At 40.1% G+C, this 21151-nt stretch overlaps 1 protein-coding gene across 12 annotated transcripts in view; it reads right to left on the reverse strand.

Moving 5' to 3' along the window:
* The window catches only part of chl1b (cell adhesion molecule L1-like b), an 885223-nt gene that overhangs the window by 200695 nt on the left and 663377 nt on the right, over positions 1-21151 (reverse strand). For all 12 annotated transcript variants that reach the window (XM_072582623.1, XM_072582619.1, XM_072582621.1 and 9 more), the window contains one exon: positions 6235-6350. In XM_072582623.1, the coding sequence (XP_072438724.1) occupies positions 6235-6350 (116 nt within the window). The remainder of the gene's footprint in view (positions 1-6234; positions 6351-21151) is intronic.

Below are 21151 nucleotides of genomic sequence, written 5' to 3' on the forward strand. Positions count from 1 at the left end.
CCAACTGAATGTTTGAGACACATGTGTAACAAAGTAAGCTGGGTCATTTTTCTGATACATTGAACATGTGATAATCCTACATTTACCCTAATAAGTCACACACAAAAGGTTTAGTTTATTATTATAAACATATTATGAAAACATGCAGCAGCTCTGCATCATTACAGAAAGAAACATGGAACTTCAAATGGGAGACAGGTTAACAACAATATATAGTACTCTATTAAGGTATAAGTACTACTGTGTAACAAACTAACTGACTGAAAGTAACTCATTGCTCCGAAGAAGACAAACTAGCTTCTTGTAATATGTTTAAACTGCCTCTTGTTCCTGCTCTAATACGCTATTCATGAGATGTTATAAATTGGTGAACAAATCTATTAAATGGTAATAGTCCTATTACAGGGCTATCAAAACTAAATCATTTGCATAGGTTTCCTCAGCAAAAGAAAATATTTATGCCAGATTTTTTTCCCCAAGGTTGCTTATCTGCAAATATTTTCCCTCAGATGCTGTCTACAAACGTCTTTCTTTTTTAACGCAGTGACCATAATTTGTGTAAAAGTTACTGCAACATAAAAAAATTGACTTGAAAACAATGCAGAGGTAATACACTTAAATAGAAGTGAAAATATTTGTTTCTTTATTAACTAACCTCTGGAATGAAGCAATAAATTTTAACTAGCAAGTGTATGTAAATTTGGACAAAGTACAGAATTAAAAGCCTGAAAATTGGCAGTGCAGCAGGAACCTGGCTCCAACGTGAAGAATTCAACATTGAACTGCAGTGCATTAGGTTACAAATTAGTAACATCTTTCAGGAGAGGTGGCTTGCTAATTTCACTATAATAACTACTCAGTCATGTTATCATAGCTTTTGAAATCTGGGAGGCGTTATATATTTTGGAGACAAATTTTATAATTTTAAATGTTACTTTCTCACTTTGGAGTTTTGATTTTGGCTGTCAGATCACCATTGGCTTCACTGATGCTCTTTTACTGTGGATCTCTGGTGAGGATTAAGATGACCAGCAGCATTAACAGCCTCAGCAGCATGAGTAGGCAGGAAGAACAGCAACAATTGGTTCTTCACAGACATGCCACTCCACAGCGGTAAGGATGAATAAAGAGGCACAAGATGGAGGAAGCCATACAACAAGGATGTACATGTATGTTGGGAACTTATGTATGTTTCAGGTGGCTGAGGATGTCATGTTTGCTAATAGTAGGCATTTGCAGCTGACCCGAACACAATCTGCTCTTACATGGAACTAAGTCATTATTGCTCTCAACATTATTGGGAAAAAAAAACAATGCAGATGCAGGATTACCTGAAAGATAAATAAAAAATGCTGGAGAAACTCAATTCTAAAGACAAGCCACTGTAAATGGTTAGCACTGCTGCCTCACAGCAGCAGGGTCCCAGGTTCGATTCCAGCCTCGGGCGATTGTGTGGAGGTTGCACATTCTTCCTGTGTCTGCGTGGGTTTCCTCTGGGTGCTCCAGTTACCTCACACAGTCCAACGATGTGCAGGTCAGGTGAACTGGCCATGGTAAATTGCCCGTAGTGTTAGGTGCATTAGTCAGAGGGAAGTGGGTCTGGGTGGGCTACTCTTCGGAGAGTTGGTGTGGTTGGGCTGAAGGGCCTGTTTCAACACTATAGGTAAGCTAATCAAAGTGTTAACTTTGCTTTCTCTCCACAGATACTGTCAGCCCTGTTGAGTTTCTCTCAATGCCTTTGCCTTTGGTTCTTCCAGTTCTCTACCAAAGACATTTGTGGGATCTGATAATTCATAAATGCATAAACAAGCGACTGATGCCAGAGTTTGCAATTACGTCAATTTTGCCAGTGATGCCAAAGGGTGTTTGGGTTTTCTTGTTGGCTTCCCATGAGAGCAAGGCACCTTCAGTTGCATGTGTGCATCAACTAAGACATCCAGGAATCACCCAGGACCATTCATCAACTATAAAAGGGCTCCCACTCCATCAACGTGCAGTCACCTATATGTGTGCAAGATTCCCAGCAGCTGCAGTGATACTTTCAGCCTGAGGTGATCAATCCTTCCTGATCTCTTTGCACTTCAATGCAGACTTACTCACTGGCTGATTAGGGATATCATATTTATTGCGTAGCTATTGGCACCCATAAGGAATAAAACTGATGAGGCCCAGATATGATGAAATGAAAGCCATTCAACAAGGACAGGCAGGAGGCTGGAAGAACACAGCAAGCCAGGCAGCATCAGGAGATAGAGAAGTCAACGTTTCAGGTGTAACCCTTCTTCAGGCTTCCACCATCTGCAGTTTTGTTTGTGTCTATTCAACAAGGTCAGTTAGGTTGGTATCATAGAAGAACAGTTCTCTGATTGGACCAGATTAACAGCCCCAATCAGGGAGCCCTGGCTGACAGAAATTAAGAAGCCAGAGAGCTGGTTCCGAGGGAGCTGGGTCAGTGTCAAGGACTCTTCACATGCAAATAAAGGTTGACTTGATAACAGGATACTGGCCTCCGTGGAGTTGTATGCTAGAGATGTGCTTCAGATGCCTGGATCAATCTGAAGGTGAACTTCAATTCACCAGCTATCATTTCCAGAATGATTGTAATACGCCCTACTCTGCACAACAGTAAGGTTTGGAGTTGCAGGAAAATCAAAGTGCAAAGCTCTTCAAACAACTTTAAACAGAAGGAGGAAGAACGTGATATGATTAAGCTTCCAGTAGCAGCACAGATTACTGTCCAGGATGTGCTCATTCTTGTATGTTTCATGCAGGTTCCACAAGTCCACCCATCTGCAAAAGCCATTCCGCTTCACTTTCGGAATGCATTGCCAGAATTGTAGTGGAGGTGGGTTCAACTGAGGCACTTAAGAGAGCATTAGGTGATTAATTAAATTAAAACAACATCCAGAGTTCTGGTAAAAAGGCACTAAGTCAAAATGCTCAGAGGGCCAATGCAGACAAAATGGATTGAATGGCATTCTTCTGCACTGTAACAATTCTATATCTTAGCTCAACACAAAATGATCCAAGTGAAAGCCAAGCATCCCTTTCACAGTCTTCCATAGTTCAACACTGATTCCTATCTTACCAAATGAAAAAGCACGAATGCCAGGTAACAATCAAAAATGATAAACACTGAAAACATCCACACTGCTTGAAATTTAAGAAACATACCATTCCATAACACACCCTTTTGCCCCTGCTTTTAGTATCATAAAACTTTAGACATTGTCTTCTGAGGATGTTTGCTAATTCCTTTGTAGGAATGGGCAGCATTTATTGTCTCTTTTTAATTGCCCAGAAAACAGTTATGAACCAAATACAGTGCTGTGTACCTGGAGTCAGATCTAGGCCAGAGCAACTAAGAATGGCAGATTTCATTTCCTAAAAGAAATTAATGTATCACATGGATTTCTGTGGCAATTAACAGTTTGCATACATTGTGGTGGGTCTGTGGCGGATATGTTGGCGAGGATGCTATCATGGAACAGAAGGAGGATAGAGGTGAATTTTTACAGACAACAAAATTTGGGAAGGTGCATCATGGTGGGCGGCACGGTGGCACAGTGGTTAGCACTGCTGCCTCACAGCGCCAGAGACCCGGGTTCAGTTCCCGTCTCAGGCGTCTGACTGTGTGGAGTTTGCACATTCTCCCAGTGTCTGTGTGGGTTTCCTCCGGGTGCTCCGGTTTCCTCCCACAGTCCAAAGACGTGCAGGGTCAGGTGAATTGACCATACTAAATTGTCCATAGGTAAGGTAAGGGGTAAATGTAGGGGTATGGGTAGGTTGTGCTTCGGCGGGTTGGTGTGGACTTGTTGCGCCGAAGGGCCTGTTTCCACACTGTAATGTAATGTAAAATGGTTCACAGAGTCAAAGATTTCTGTGAAATCAAAAAAGGCCTTGCACACAAATTGTTGCTGCTCTCTGCAGTTAACTTGAATTTGTCTTCCTGAGAAGATCATGTCCACTACATCTCCTGATGGATAGAATCTGCACTGGGACTCTCGGAGAAGTCTTCAGCCATGGGACAGAGCGATGGAGGTGGATTTTTATAATGACCTTCACTGCTGTTGAGAAAAATTATGCATACAGTGCTTGTATGTGCCAATGCTCAAAATCTGAGCTCCAAGCTATAGTCAATGCATTCATGGAGGTATATGACACAATGGGCTTTTAGGCTAAACATCTGGAAGATAGAAGGCCCTCAACAGCCTGCTGCCACTGCACAACATTGCCTCTCATAACTATCCATTGCTAGACACTGAACATTGTGGATCAACTCTCTTACCTTTGGAGTCTCTCCTCAGTGAGGGCAGATATGCACAATGAAATTCAACTTTGCTTCCAGTGGGCCAGTTCCACCACCAGCCATCTGAGGAGTAGACTAACAACAAAAAACCTTAAACCTGACAGCAAGTTCATGCTCTACAGGGCAGCAGTGTTACCAGCTCTCTTGTATGTGTCAGATATATGGACAATGTGCAATTAGTGGAGACATATCGTCAGTGATGCTTCCACAAAACATTGTGAATTCAATGGTAAGATGAGTGCTTCAATGTCAATGTTCACTCTCTCACAGAACATTGTCCTTAGTATCATGCTCATCATGGCCAATCATTTGAATTGGCAGGCAACATTGTCTGCATACCTTACAATTCAAGAACAAACTCTCTACTCTGAGATTGATCATGGCAAGCAGTTAGCAGGAAGTTGGAGAAAACATTTCAGCGTTGAGCTTCTAGCATGTTGTTGGAATTTTATACAGCCACATAACTGGACATTATTTCTTCTGAATCCTGAATTGTGCCTTGTCAATATCAGGCTGACCTTTTTGAAGAATAAGGGGTGGGTTTGTGGGTGGCCAGAGCATAAATGTTTCAAGATGTAGGTTTGCTTGCTTAACTAGAAGGTCACCTTCCAGCTCAGCGAGCAAACCTACATCCAGAACTGCAACCTGAGCTACAAATTTTCTCAAAATTCGCTAACTGTTTCAAGTTAATGAACGCTTTGGTGTCTGAGGCAGTTAATTTGATGGTTTCACTCCCTTTGGACATCTCTCATGTCACTTAGACAGTTATCACCTCAAATACATAACTGACATATTAATACCCTTGACAATATTTAGGAAAATAGTTGTCATGTGACTTTTTCATCCTGTTTCATGTGGCAATGCTTTCTTCACCCGATGATATAAAGACCTACGAGACAAAACTAACAATTCTTTTTTTCGAGTTCGTGAATACAAAGCCAGCCGTAGTGCATTTCACTCGTACATTATTGCACGATTTCTTTCGAGATAATTGAAAGGAGGAGGATGATACTTCATGAGAAAAATGCTCTTATTTCCATGACTACCTTATGCTGCTTTGTCATAAATTGGGTCTTAGTTTTACCCCACGCTTGTACAATTGTTTAATTAACATTTTGAATCAACAGTCTTGAACGTTGGCAGACAGTTAAACAACGAACAGGAAGATGAGGCTCAACAAATGTTCCCAACACCAACAGTGGGGAACCCTAGGCATTTTAGTGCAGAAGAGAGTGTGACGTGTTTATGAAATAAGCTGCTCGAGGAAGTGGAGGAGGCTGGTACAATTCCAACATTTAAAATGCATCTGAATGGGTGTATAAATAGGAAGGGTTTGGAGGGATATAGGGCAAGTGCTGGCAAACGGGACTAGATTAATTTAGGATATCCAGTTGACATGGATGAGTTGGACTGAATGGTCTGTTTCTGTGCTGCACATCTCTATGACTGACAGCATCTTCCCAGCCAGCTACAACCTAGAAGGACAAGGGCAGCAGTTGAATGGGAACATAACAATCCACAAGCTTCCCTCCAAGCGACGTACTAGATTGACTTGAAACTATATCACAGTTCCCCTATTTCAGTTTGGTCAAAATCCTGGAACTCATGGCACTGTGGATGTATTGACACTCCAAGGACTGCAAAGTTTCAAGAAGGCAGCTCACCACTGTCATCTCCGAGGCAATCAGGATGGTGGCCTTCAGTGATGCCACATTCCATGAACATATGCTTGGAAAAAAATAATTTGAAATTCATACCATCAAGTCAGAAAGCACATTCACACTGTCATCTATGTTTCAGAGGTAAAGGTATCTTAAAACCATATTCAATAAAAATTGATCATTTTTATTTGTAATACTTTCAAAATAGCAATGCATCGCAGGCTCATCTCAAACAATATTATTCAATAATAGAGGTAACCTGACCTTATATCCTTCCAGGTGGCCACGAATTTTGTCTTTTGGTACTTCCGACCAAGTGACTTTAATTAAAGTACTGTTCATGATCTCAACAGCAACGTTCAAAGGTGCAGCTTCAGGAACTGTTAAAGTAAGCACAGAACTTGTGTTAAAGATACACAATGTCAGAAAACACTGAACTTGTATTGTTTCATGGAAGAAATTTCTAGAAAACTGTTTGCAATGAGAGTTGAACATGACATTGAAGATAGTGAAATCTGTACAATTCTCAGATGATTCTGAGAATCACATTGCACTCAAATATTATGCATGCCTTGGGGAATTTTAAAGAGAATATAAGTATGAAGTTTTAAATATGTTTGGCTTTTGTCACTTAAAGCTTATTCATCTTTTGCTGACTGCAATTGCTTGCCTCATGGGACAAATTACTTCTATAACGAGCAATTGCCGGAGGTATAAGGAGTTCAAGAAGACTTTCTGAAGATTAAGCTCAGCTCCTGATTCATGCTCTGTTTAACTGTGTAAGTTAATAAATGATGTTCAAGAGTACAACTATAAAGCATGTCACTGACATTAGTTTTAGCTTTCTAAGCTTAGCAGAGCAGGCTGAAAGGGCCAGGTGGTCTACTCCTAAATCTGATATTACTAAATGAAAGCAAAGGGGTCACTCATCACCTTCTCATGATTCATCTTTGCGTCATTGAAAACTTGTTTTTAAATCAGAGTATTGTTAACTGCAGGAAATATTACTTCAGGTTTTAAATCATTGTAAAATATGGTACACAGCCAACTTTAACTGCTGTACATTGTTCACAAAGGAGGAAAAAATACACTCAATCTGATACTGTTTGTGGAGGCAAAAATCAATATAGGTGACCTATTGAAAACATATACTTTTATGTAGACAGGATGTCTTCTTGACTGAAAGAATCTTTTGTGCAAAGTTTGGGTTTATATTAAAAAAAAATTGAATCTTTAAAACAAATTGACAATGGAAGCGACTTTAAACTTGCATAGTCCTCTGGGGACAGGCAGGGCTTTTACATCAAAAAAACCCAGCTGACAGCTTCTTACACATTTCTTTCATTCTGCAAATCACCCTGAAAGAAATATGACCTCACTTCATCTGACCAATTAATGCACTTCAAGGTACACTTCAGGGAATGGACATATTTGTAGTCTAATAGAGCTTAGTGATGTCTTATAAACATGTGCTCTTCCCTCCCAGTTGGACATAGGGGTCACAAATTAGTGCCTTCTCTTGCAGTTTTACTGAAACATGAACATACTTAATCACTCCAAAAATTAGTCATCTCACATCACAAACATAAATGTGAACAATTAAAGAGCAGCATTGATTTTGAATTATTTTCATTAAAGAATTTACAAATATTGCATAAAGTCAATATTTTTTTCTCAAGGTTTTGTTTTCTTTTACTTGGGGTCAGGAACCTCAGCAATATCTCATCTTTCACTTTAAAAAACGGCAAGCTGCAAAGAGAAAATCCGCTTTATGTTCTACAATGTTACATATTAGGTCAACAGAATTCAGAGTCAATAAATTTTCCTTTTTTTTATAAAAAAGAATAAAATTTCTTCTTTCCTCAAAAGCTGTTCATCATTAGTTCTGTCCATCACAGCATAGCCAACCTTAGTTTTCAAACTTCTTGCAAAAGTCAAATCCCAATAAGTGATGCCACATTTTAAGGATTCCAGTAAATACAGCCATACACCTCCTGCAAATGTTTCACCTTAATTTGCAAAATACTGTGCCATTCACGTAAAGGAAAACAACGCTATCATTGATTTCTTGATATCAATAAGCTAACAAATCCCAAGTGACAAAATGCATAAAAAGAAAAACACTTTGATGATCTCAGGGTTGCTGCACAGAACTCAAATGAAAACTTCAAATCTAGTGATGCAGATTTAATAATTTATTTCTAAAGCAGTATGGATCATGGATTACAAAATCAAACTTTTTCATTCATTTATCAAAATAAATCAAAAGTGGAATTATCTTGTCTAAAAACAACTGAAAGCTCTTTCTTTCTCCCAACCCAGACAGACATTAATCTGACATATTTTCTTTCAATAAAAGGCCCACTTTAGAGAAAGGCAAACTTGTCCTTATAGAGCATAATTTATCACAGGAGTGTTGTGTGTTTGATGAAACAACTATTATCAGTTTGTGATCGGGATAGAGACCTGCCAACAATCATTGTTTCTGTACTGTGTGCAAGGGCCTGTTTGGTTAACAGTGGCAGAGGGTGAAGCATGTCTGAGTCTGAACAACAAGAGGAACTTGTCTCAGCAGATGCAGGAAATTACATTACACCAGCAGGTGCAAGTGACACTGATTTGGGCAAAATAGAAATGACTATTCGGAGACAAAGAATACAGGTCTGTCGCCATCATGAATTAGAGCTGAACTCTCTGACTCTCTAATCAAGGCTGTACTAAAATGTCAGATTGGGTAAGTCGAATCCAGCTTCCAATATGAGTTCTATCAGATCTATTACCATATACAGAATCGCCAACCAAACGTTTTCTGTGCTAATATTTATATTATTTCTGTATTTATCACTGTAGTATTAATCCAAGTTTCTGATTTGAAAAATCTAAACGGTCTGGAGGGCTTAACAAATTTTCAAAAATGCATTCTCTACATATTTTGGAGACTGGCGGGCTGCTAACCATGACAGGTTTTCAACTATTGACGCCATGAAGTTCCACATTGAAACAAACATGAGTGGATAATTTTACTGCAATGAGACAAAGTTCCTCAACTCTCATGACTGTGAAAACAACATACAGCCATTCCTGTTGAGCTCCCTCATTCATACCCCTGTCAAACACAGTAAACTTTATTACAATGACGTGTCTGTAGATACCTGCAATACTGCTTCTTGTTTCAAACATTTCATAGGTTCTGAACTGAACTGTGGAGTCATGATTTTTGATCAGATTGGGAGTGGAGCCATCAGTTTTCTCCAATTGGCAACTCTGATGACAATAAAGCATGCAGGAGTGGGGCAGACCAATAATTTAACAAGACTTCATCAAAAAGGATTTGATCATCCGGACCCCACACTCAGGTTCCCCATTCGACTGTAGCTTGGCAAGATGGTTACATCTTCATAATCTGGCAATGGCTGCAAACTGGCCAAAAGAATTATTGCCAAACTGTTGCCTGTAAGTTTGAGATTGTGAAGGACCTAACCTCTTTACTCAAAAATATCTCAGAGTTTTGAATCTTTAATTTATAACACTGGGGCTTTTAGTTTTGTCTGACCTAAAAAGGTAGAAAGGATTTATGAATCAAGTAGAATTTATTCAGGATTTTATAAATACTTAACAACATGCAGTGAAGCCAACACAATAACTGCATTCTCCTTCAAGACCCAGGCTCCCTTGAACTTTGCCAGTCCAGGTGATGCCTTTCCTCCTCTCTCCATGAAGGGATGTTCCAACACAGATGATCTTTGTTTAAAGATAGAGCATTACATGAAGTTGAAGCTGCCAAGTTCAAATTTTTGCTTATTTTTTTAAAGCCGACAAAGAAACCTTGAATTGCATCAGATATAATTTTTAAAATACCATTGCTTAACCCAGACCACTTTAGAATGACCACAAGCAGTTTTGCTTTAGATTAGATTCCCTACAGTGTGGAAACAGGCCCTTCGGCCCAACCACTCCACACCAACCCTCCGAAGGGTAACCCACCCAGACCCATTTCCCTCTGACTAATGCATCTAGCACTATGGGCAATTTAGAATGGACAACTCACCTAAGCTACACATCTTTGGACTATGGGAGGAAACTGGAGCACCTGGAGGAAACTGGAGCACCTGGAGGAAACCCACGCAAACATGAGGAGAATGTGCAAACTCCACACAGACTGTCACCGGAGCTAGAATTGAACCTGGGACCCTGGTGCTTGAGGCAGCAGTGCTAACCACTGAGCCACCGTGCTGCCCCTTATGTTTCCCAATGAATTGTCTCATGAGCAGAAACTCAAATCATTATAGTATCCTAAAACTAAGCAGCATTATCAAAACCTTAGAGATCCACTTTCAGACACAACTATGACCACATGCTATGCGTAGTGAATATTTTATACAAGACCCCAGCAATTCCCTGTGATAGTGGTCTGCAACTTTGTTACTTCTATCCATGATGAAAGATCACTGACAGCAAAAAGGTAATCCTATTTATCAGACAGAAACAGGTTGGTCACACTCCTTCCAATGCTTTGGTGATGAAAGCAATGGTTCTTGCCTGTGAAAAGCTCACGTTTAATCGCCTTCCACCATCAGGTATGATGTCTTCAGTCTCCTTTGAGATCCCTGCCCATCACATCAATGTCTAAGTCCTAGAAAATCCCAAGTATTCCAGATGTACGTTGTCTAGCTAGTGCTTCCAATTAAACCTGTTAGACTATAACCTGGTGTTGTGCGATTTTTAAGTTTGCCCACCCTAGTCCAACATCGGCATCTCCAAATCTAGAATACCATTCTACACAAAAGCCTGAAATGACCAGTCTTATATCAAACAACAATGGGTAATGTATAAGAGTAAAATTCTGGCAAAGCTCAAAATTGGTTTTCATGGCTAACTCACCGGGCCTTAGGTCAGTAAGGAGGCAGTATCTGAGGAGCAGGAGAATCAACGTTTCGGGCCTGATGAAGGGCTTATGCCCAAAATGTCGATACTCTTGCTCCTTGGATGCTGCCTGACCTACTGTGCTTTTCCAGCACCGCACTCTCAACTCTGAGCTCCAGCATCTGCAGTCCTCATGTTTTCCAGGCCTTAGGTCAGGCCAACGTTTGACACAATATTAATGAAAGGCAATCCAGTCCTGGTCTCTCTTTGTTTGTTTGAAGTTTACTGACTCTGTTTTGGGTACTTGACCATTGTATTGCTGTGACTGAGTGTACCATTCAATTACACAACTGATTCCCTTGTCTGTCAAATTAAGGTTACTGAGTCATTTTGGAGAGCACATTCTTGGTTTCCCTAGCACATACTTAGTCACATAAACTTTGCAAACAATGCCCAGAAATCTTTGCATGTCATGAACTGATTTTAGAATAGGAAACTCTTTAACAGCCTTGTATTTCTTAAGAGTCTGGCAGTAATCCATCTTGCATTAATGCATCTTAAGAAGTGGAAAAAGAAATTGCTTGGAAAATTGATAATTGTCTTAGAGGTTTAACTCCTTCACAGTCTGGAGACATTGTACAACTGCATGAACCTTCTGGTCCTGCTCCTCAAGCATCTCCCCATATATTGATATGTTATCCATGTGGTGTAAGGCACCTCTTACTGTTCTGAAATATGGATCATAGTAAGTTGGAAAATCTCTGGTTTTGAGGTGATCCTAAATGCATTTGCAGTAAAATTTGCAGAGTGACAAATGTAGTAAGCCGAACTGATTGCTCGTCTAATGGAACGTGCCACAACCCATTCTTGTATTAAGACTCGTCAAAACTCTACACTTAGACATTTTGGATTTCCCTTCCCCTATCTCTTTCTTCCTAGGTCCACACATATTCTGCTGGATGCATTGGGATTTGCCACAATGTTGCCCAATAACCATTTAATTGGTTTGGCAACTATGGAAATGAAACTCACTTTGTCATTTCCTCAAGTTGCTCGCGCATGATTCACGAAGAGATAAAAAATCTTCAAGGATGTGTACAGCTACAATGGTTTATCATCCATTCTTGATAAGATGTTGTCCTTAGTATTGTATTTACTTGTCAATTTATAACACTTCATCTCATGGGAACCTTTCATCTAATATTGCTCCAGTTCTTTAACTGCTTGAAAACGTTTGAGAACACAACACATCTTCCTGCTAAAGAGTAAGGTTTCCTGACATAAACAAGCTGTATCAAACTTGGGACAATTGAATAACCAAGTTCCCTTCGGAGAATCTGGTATATTTTCCAGAACTACGGGTTCTTCACACGAACATCATTGATTGAGTAAAACTATTTTTTTGGCTGCTCTGAAACTGTGTCCCACTTACTCATATTTTCTAGAAGAGACCTCCAGTTTGACAGATGTAGCATTTTGTTATGGCATCTAGGCAGTCTCTAGGCCTGTAAGGCTTTTTTTGTTCCACATCACTGACACTCACACTTATTAACTGATGTTTCACCTACTCTTGTAATAAAAGCAAAATACTATATGTACAGGAATTCCAAACTGAACACAGAATGCTGGAGAAACTCAGCACATCTGGGAGTATTAGTCAAGAGGGAAACAGAGCTAATATTCTGAATATGGCTCCTAAACTACTTCTGTGTTGGCAAGTGATGTGATGCTGTTTATTCCTTCCAAAGCGGATATATTCTGTTGGTTTCCTGTGTTCAGCTCTCCTTTCTCCTTTCAGGATTTATCTTTAGCTTATGCTTCCAACACAATTTGAATAACTTTATCCATCGTCAAGTCTTCCTTGTACTATAATAAATCTGCCAATGATTCACCAAGGATTCTAACAACAATTGTGTTTCTTCTGAATTCTGATTTCACAGCTCCATAGGCAGTGTGCTACTAATCAGTAGAGATCATGAATTAAGTTATATTTGGATTTCTCCAGAGGTTGAATTCTTTTGTTAAATTTTGTTCTTTCAATGACTTCATTAGAATATCCATGAAAGCCACAGAAACTTCAAAACTAAAAAAAGGAACATTTACTGAAAACATAATATGCAGGATTAAAAGTTAATTATCTCATGTCTTTGGGCATGTGAATACTTCATTGGTTTATGATCTGTCCAGGCTGAATGTCACCGAGGAAGTACATCATATAGACCTAATGCTGCTGCCTTATAGCTCGGATTGTTGAGCTAATTTGAGCAATGCCTGTGCTGTTGACTGTTGACCATTTGGCAGGGGATCGAGGACCGTAGTTGAATGGTGCAGCCAATCTACTCCTCTAAACAGTAGTCTGTCACTTTGAAAGATGAGCTGAACTCAGCGTGGGGGCTGCTGCACACCGCTTGCATTGACTCTGGCTGTGTGCTGCAACTTCACAACTGAAGCACCAAAGAAAGGCCTTAGATTCACAGACACTGTACTGGATACCTTGATGAAGGGTTGATTAGGAGAGAGGCCATATTTCTGCAGCAGGCAAAGAGACCCTCAAGGATCACTCTTGGAAGGTGCCAGCATGGTTAATGCAAAGAGTCTCACTTTGATGAGCTGGTCAGGAAGACAACATTCGGTTTAATGATGTTACCAGGCTGGTCAAGGTCTGGGAATCTATCTTCAAATGACTTTTTAACCCACCATATTACCAGATCCTCACGTGCTCAAGTGGCTACAGCCTCGCCTGAATCATCTAGAAGCACTCCCTGGCACTCAAGTCTTATTGAGAGTGTGGTGCTGAGAAAGCACAGCAAGTCAGGCAGCGTCCAAGGAGCAGGAGAATTGGCTTTTCAGGCATAATTCCTGATGAAGAGTATATGCCCAAAATGTCAATTCTCCTGCTCCTCGGATGCTGCCTGACCTGCTGTGCTTTTCTACACTCGACTCTGATCTTCAGTATCTGCAGTCCTCACTTTCTCCTCAGGTCTTAGGGACTTCATGTCTGTCTCACTTCAAAGGTGCTATCTTTACAACCAGTTTTCACTGTTTCCATGTGTCACTATAGCAAGCACAACATTCAAACAAACAGTGAATAAGGTCAATAACTGTTTTGCACTCTCTTAGAGGACAAAGTGTCAACCACTGCTGAAAGTGAGCTGCAATGACACCCACATTTCCTAAGTCCTGAGGTGGTTGTCCTGTCACAGGGCTGGCTGTGACAGAGCCCATAATCTTCAGTATCATTGAACACATTGGGGTTGAAGAAGGATCATGGACTCAAAACGTTAACTCTGCCTTTCTCTCCATTGATGCTGCCAGACCTGGTGAATTTCTTCAGCAATTCCTGGGTTTTTTTCCAGATTTCCAGCATCCACAGTTCTTTGCTTTGTTTTTGGGGATGACAGTGTGTTCCTTTTAATGAGTCTTCTCAACTCAAACAGTGCCCTCATCCCACTAACCAGCACAAGGTGGGAGATGCTCATGGTGTGACCAGAGACATTTTGCTTTCTAATATACCCCTCATCACTAATCCCTCCCCTCAATAACCACCAAATACCATTCACTTCCTTCACTTATGCAGTCATCATTCTAATTTTCTGCTTTCAGGCACCAAAGGACCATTGACTGCTCTGCCACAATAGGAGGGACAGATAGAGTAATAGTGCAGTACTGATGAAAAAGCCCTATCACTTGTTATGACACTTGCAGCCTGCAGCTCAGATGCTGTCACCTACTTTAACTCAGCATCTGGTACAGAGTTGGGATCTGCACCAGGATGCTGCAACCAGGTCTGAGGAAAAACAAAAGTTCCTCTGTCAGCTCAGTGGAGATTCTTGCTGCAGGCAACTCAAGTAAGGAGACTGATCCTCTAGTGATGGGCCCCTCTTGCAGCTGTACAAATGTCCTTCAATCAGTAACAAATCCCACAATGGTATTGGACTTGCGCAGTTCAAATTTGTAAACTGTGTATCAAATCAGCCAGTTGTAGGTGTTTGACGCCCACGCACTGAGCAAATAGAAAGCTTCTGGTGTGCAAATGGGACCTGCCCATTCAAACATCTCTCCCAGCAATGGTGCACGAACTGGGATACACCCAACTGGCTGCAACTCCCAAACACACAACTCACGGGAACTCTGGCTTTGGCAGCACCAGCTCCACTGTGGTAGGGACAAAATTTCTCATTTGAAAACAAGTCAATGGTTTACAGACAAAAAGAGAGGAACATGCTTGATTCATGCTAATAAATCACAATTAAATGCTTTGCAGAAACTATTAGAGATCTCTTAGATCATGCTGATCAGAGTACTTTCGTTTATCTCAAATATCTCTGGGATGAGTTCTGCATGTTAAGATTTCTAAAGCACTTAAAAAAACTCACTTCATGCACAGATTATTTCCCCGTTAATTCCTGTCAGTCAGTTCAATCGCTCCTGGAGTAGTCGTTAATAATCTCATTCTTATTTGTTTCTACTTTGTTCCCTGAAAACTGCAATCGAGGTCATTGTCAGTGGAATAGACAGTGAATCAACCTTGAACAGAATAATCAGAACAATCATCTCACTACAGTATATTCTGCAGAGCAGTTTTGGGCTCTTGTGGCACAGTGACTGTGTCCAGGGTTATTTTCCATCTGCTTCAGAGGTGTGCTAAAACATTTCTGAACAGGTTCATTAGAAAATATGTATTCTGCAGAACACGACACCATGAAGTCTAAGTGAGAAAATGCAAATCTTTAATGTCCATCCTTATTTTCACCTGTCAGTATCCTGGATTTTCACGGACTGACTGAATGCAAGATCTAACCTTATGGTGAAGCAAATATGTACTTTGCTCTCTTTAAGAAAGCCATTCAGGATCAAGCAACCTCTGTGAATGTGTTTCATTTTTTTCTTATCTCCAGGTGTCCAGCAGCTATCGTGTTATTAAGTGTCATAAAAAAACAAACACACTTAAGTATTTTCATAGTCAGAAAACCAGGAAGAAAATACACATTCAATCAACTCATCTCTCACCACATCATACATCCCCATCACTTAAACCACATCATTTTCTGCTACTTAATGCCTGCCCAACATTCAGATGCTAAACCTTACTCTTATACATATTTCAATGATTTCAGCAGTTCTTGCTGCATCAATCTTTCACCAGCTGAGCTGTTGTGGCATGCTCATCACCTAAACACTATGCAACACAATCTCTGCCATTCAACCCTCTCTTCTGCAGGGCAAAATTGTCCACCATTACTCAGAGAGCAAAACAAGGACAAAACAATAACGGCCACCAAGAAAATGTCCAATTCCTTTGTGCTACAAAGGGGATGGTTCATCATAGCACACAGCCAATGATAGAATTTATCACTTCACGCATGCCTGAAAATGGAAGCTAACAATACAGTTGTGTCATGCACCCACATCAATTCCCAGCCCATTCTCATCTTGCAATGCAGCATGGTGTGTCAGCAACCAATGGTGGGACGATTACCTCTTATTTACAAGCATGTTACCAGGGTTGGAAGGTTTGAACTATTGGGAGAAGCTGAATAGGCTGAGGCAATTTTCCCTGGAGCATCGCAGGCTGAGAGACAATGTTACAGAGGTCTATAAAATCATGGGGGGGCATGATATCATGGGTATAACAGGGTAAATAGACAACGTCTTTTTTTTCCCCAGAGTGGGGGGACTTAAAAACTAAAGGGCATAGGTTTAAGTTGAGAACAGAAACATTTAAAAGGGACCTAAGGGGCAACATTTGGTTGTGCGTGTTTGGGATGAGCTGCCAGAGGAAGTGGTGGAAACTGGTACAATTACAACATTTAAAAGGCATCTGGATGGGTGTATGAATAGGAAGGGTTGAGAGGGATATGGGCCAAGTACTGGCAAATGGGACTAGATTTATTTAGGTTATCTGGTCAGTAATGGGCAGGTTGGACTGAAGAGTCTCTTTCCATGCTGTACACCTTGAGGAAGAACATTCATTTTAATCAGGGCTATTTGGCCTAACCATGATAACAGTAATTCCTCTCATCGCTGCAAATCCTATGTTATCCTCCCCAATAATTGTACATAGATTGCTTTATACAGCTGTTGGGAGGCAGGGGTAATAAAAATTCCCAAATGCAAAAAACCTTTTGACGACCATCTAAATGGGAACTGCATTCCATCCTTCAGACCAGGCACCTCCACTAATCCCCCCACTAGCATGGCTTCCAATTTTGTGAAGTTGATCTGTAGCCCGAAAAAACGCCAAATAAATTAATTGCTTGAATCAATCAAGGAACGGACTCCTCCGGATTGGCCAAGAACAAAAGGCCATCACCAGCATATAGGGTAATCTTATGCTCCCCCATTCCACTTGGCGCCACTATTTCAGGATCCCTCCTGATAGCCTCAGCTAACAGCTCAATTGCCAAGGTGAATAACAGCGGTGAGAGAGGACACCCTGGTCGACTACCTCTCCCAATATTAAAGTTATCCAATTTAGTGCCGTTTGTGATGACCGCTGCCTTAGGATCATTATACAACACCGTGACCCACCTAGCAAAGGCTCCCCCCCAGACCAGAACGCTCTAGGATCCCAAATAGGTACAGCCATTCGAGGGAGACCACCAAACCCAGGATCAATCTTTGCTGGCAAACATGCACTATGTTCAGTACCCTCCTGATATTGTTGGAGGAACTGCGACCCTTAACAAAACCCATCTGATCTTCTTTTATAATACAGGGCAACACCTTTTCCAACCTCATAAATAGTTCAACACACAAGAAAATAAAACAAAGCTGTTATAATAGCAATATTCAGTGATTCTGGGCTCCAGTGCCAAATCTATTTTGAATGTTAAGGTGGTCTGAGTAAGCATTTATCATTTTGAAATGACAACAATATTGACACAACCACACTTTCAGCCTCTCAGTACAACACATAAATTCATATTATACTAAGCACAGACGTATATCCAGTTTGTCATTGAATGCAGTCTTACTAAATCACTCACCGCTTCAAAACTGGAAGCATAACAGCTCAAAATGTTTTGCAACTTCACTCAGGAATTGAGCAAGAAAAAAAATGACTGCTTTAAGAGATTGGAACAAACCACCAGGATAGACAAAAATTAAAACAGAAGCTAATATACCTCTTAGCATCAAAACAATTGCTTACAGGTGACATTATGAAATGATACAGTTTAAGCTGTGGTGTCTAAGATACAATGCAACAGTTATTTTTCAATTTTACATCTGTGGATTGAGGTCAAGTTGCGAAGAATATTAAATTTCCTCTTGAAAAGGTACTTTGAGTTTTAAAATTATAGTAAACCATGGACAATCAAACATGACGAATTTAAATTGATGACCATTTTCTACTTCTTCTGAAAGGTAAACATACACTTGTGTCAAGGCACACAGAAGATTGGTCATAAATACTGGTAACAATATGCCTTGAATATTTATATAATGCTTTTTCAAAGCACGCAAACAGAGTAGAAGCAGAGAAAATTCCTTGCAAAACTAATCCAACAAGTGGCTCTCACCATTGTCTCCTCTACTGCAATTCTGTGACAAGTGGAAGTCCCACTTCAAAACATTATCCACCAAATTCTATCTGATTAAGATGTGCAAGGTCTGGTTTTGTGTCTATATCACCTCAATTGGCAAAATCTCTTACTCCTATGTATTCAACTCCATCCCTGTGCAGAAGCTGAAATGATCATGTCAGAAGTTGTTTCTTGTAATTGTTAAAATAAATCATGCAACCCTTTCCTGATTTACTATAACAGCAAACTCTGTTCTATTGTAACCATGTTTAAGTATCCCACATAATAATCTGGTTTTAAAAATAATTGCAAAATTGTTCAAGCTGTCTTGCCATCAGTAAGGTAACTTTGTTGCAGACAAGTTATACAACAAAACTGCCTGATCATGCAGTTACTCTCGCTACGGTTTCATCATGTAACTCAAGAGAAAATGAATCTCGCTGAGGGAGTTCAGGATGTTTAATACTGCTTTTGATCATCCTGTTAGAACCTTTATTCAAGTGCTGTAGACCTTCACTTTTCGATGTTTCATTCTCAGATTCAGTGATCTCTCGTGAAATCCCAATTTCCAATATGATTTGAAAAGAAGATTTAAATTCATGTATGTAGTTAAGGTCGTCAACAAACTGGTGGGAGGCTATCAAAGAAAATCACTGAGATGAAAGTCATGAAACATTAAAATTCAATACATTTCATCATATTTTAAAATTCACTGTTATAACTGTATTAATTATAAGTACCTTAACTCAGGAAAAAAAAATCAAAGTGATGATCAAAGATCTAGTTTTAAAAATACTCTGAACATGATTTAAGGTGTATTGACATCGATCATATAAAAACAAACTGCACATTGGTTAAGCTATATAAATGCTAGATTATGCACTGTTGATGTGGTCTTCATTTTTGTAAACTGTTAAGCTTCAAGTACATTGGCTTGAGCTATGCTCATAATCCCATATTAACTGTTTTAGGATTTCTGATTAATTGTGTAATACATCTCTCGCTGCATTATTGTAAGGTTATTAATCATCAAACATATGAGACAGTAAAAGCTATTTCTCCTGATAACATCCTAGTATGTATAGACATGTTCATGAGGACTAGCTGTGTTCGAAGCTAAGCAGTGTCAGTATAGTGACAATACTGATGTCAACTTTGCAATGGCGAAAATTGGCCAGATTTGTCCTGACCACCAAAAAAAAGCAGGTCATATCCTATTACACATGACCACTTCGTCAGTTTACTCTCAATCATCAAAGTCAAAGAGGATGGTGTTACAATGCTATCAAGTGGCATTATATAGTAATAATCTACTCACACATACTTAGTTTAGTTCTGCTAGGGCTACTGTGGTCCATACTTCATTACAGCCTTGAGCTAAACATGATGAAAAATATGAATTCCAGATATGATGTGACAGCGACTATCCTTGAAACCATTGCAGCATTCCACTGAGTGTGACATCAAGGAAGCAGAGAAAAACTGATGTTGACAGAAATCCCAGTGGAAAACGCTTATTTGGTTTGCATCATAAGCAGGATTAGCACAAAGAGAGATTTGACAATTGATAATGTTCCTCAGTGCGCTGTCCTAGACCAAACAATCTTCACCCCCTTCACCAATGACTTACACTTCATTATAAGGTCAAAAATGAGTTCACTGATGACTGCGCAGAGTTCAATGCCATTTGTAACTCCTCACATAATAAACAATCCTTATCTGGGTACCAAAAAACATGGATAATATACAAGCTTGGGCTGAAGGCTCTTGTAGCACAACGGGTAGTGTCGTTACTGCCGCATCATAAGTCCCAGGTACTAGTTCCATTTGTTCCAGAGGTGTATAATCCAAGATGGAAGATGAGGAAAAAAATGTGTCTGTAAGAACTGTTTTTTTTTTAAGGCATTTTCAGTGTCGGAGCAGATTTCCTCAAATTCTAGGAGCAGTAATAACTGTATTATAAGCTGTTGCATTGTCTTGGAACTTTGAAAAAACAATGGCACTTCAAAAAGGAGGAAAGGCAGTCACCACATGGGCAGTGATTCAAATGGAGAAAGAAACCTGCACAGCTGCTGCTGCCTTTGCTGTCTGGTTTCAAGTATCTCTGCACATCAGAGTTTGTCCTAAGAAAACCTAACAAACAGCAACACTCACGGGTGACCTTGGAGAAGCCTGTGTGTGGGAGTTCACAGCAGGGGGACAGCTAAGTGGTTTTTTAAAAGTGTAACCTTACTGGCTTTCTTTTGTAAATCTACAATAGGCAGTAGAGTGGGTTCCTTTTTGATTATAAGTTTTATTGAGATCTGTCTCTTGATTGCACTTTAAAAATATTTTTAAAAATAGGTACTAAGCAGTGCTTTTTAGACCTGTTAGACTGCTATTCTCTGTGTCTGCAGATTGTTAAGATGCAAAGATGGACTTTCGTAGAGCAATGTTCTCTTCTTGTTGGATGTGGGAAAGAAGGGAGAGTTTCCACGTTACTGATAACTATGTCTGCAGGAAGTGTGTTTGGTTGTGAATCCTTTTGGATCGCATAGATCGGTTGGAATAGCAGTTAGACACCATGATGAATTTACAGGAGTTGGGGGGCAGTGTGATGGATGGCAGTTGCAGTGAGGGAGATAAGCTGAAGCTACAGTTGGGTAGATAGATGAACTCCAGGAAAGGTAGGAGAGGGAGGCAAGAGTCTCCTGTGGCTATTCTCATCTCAAACAAGTATACTGTTTTGGAGAATGTAGGTGGTGAAGGACTCTCAGGGGAATGTAGCACTGAATGCCAGATTTCTGGTACCA

The sequence above is a fragment of the Chiloscyllium punctatum genome, chromosome 12, assembly GCF_047496795.1.
Source record: "Chiloscyllium punctatum isolate Juve2018m chromosome 12, sChiPun1.3, whole genome shotgun sequence".
Taxonomy (NCBI): domain Eukaryota; kingdom Metazoa; phylum Chordata; class Chondrichthyes; order Orectolobiformes; family Hemiscylliidae; genus Chiloscyllium; species Chiloscyllium punctatum.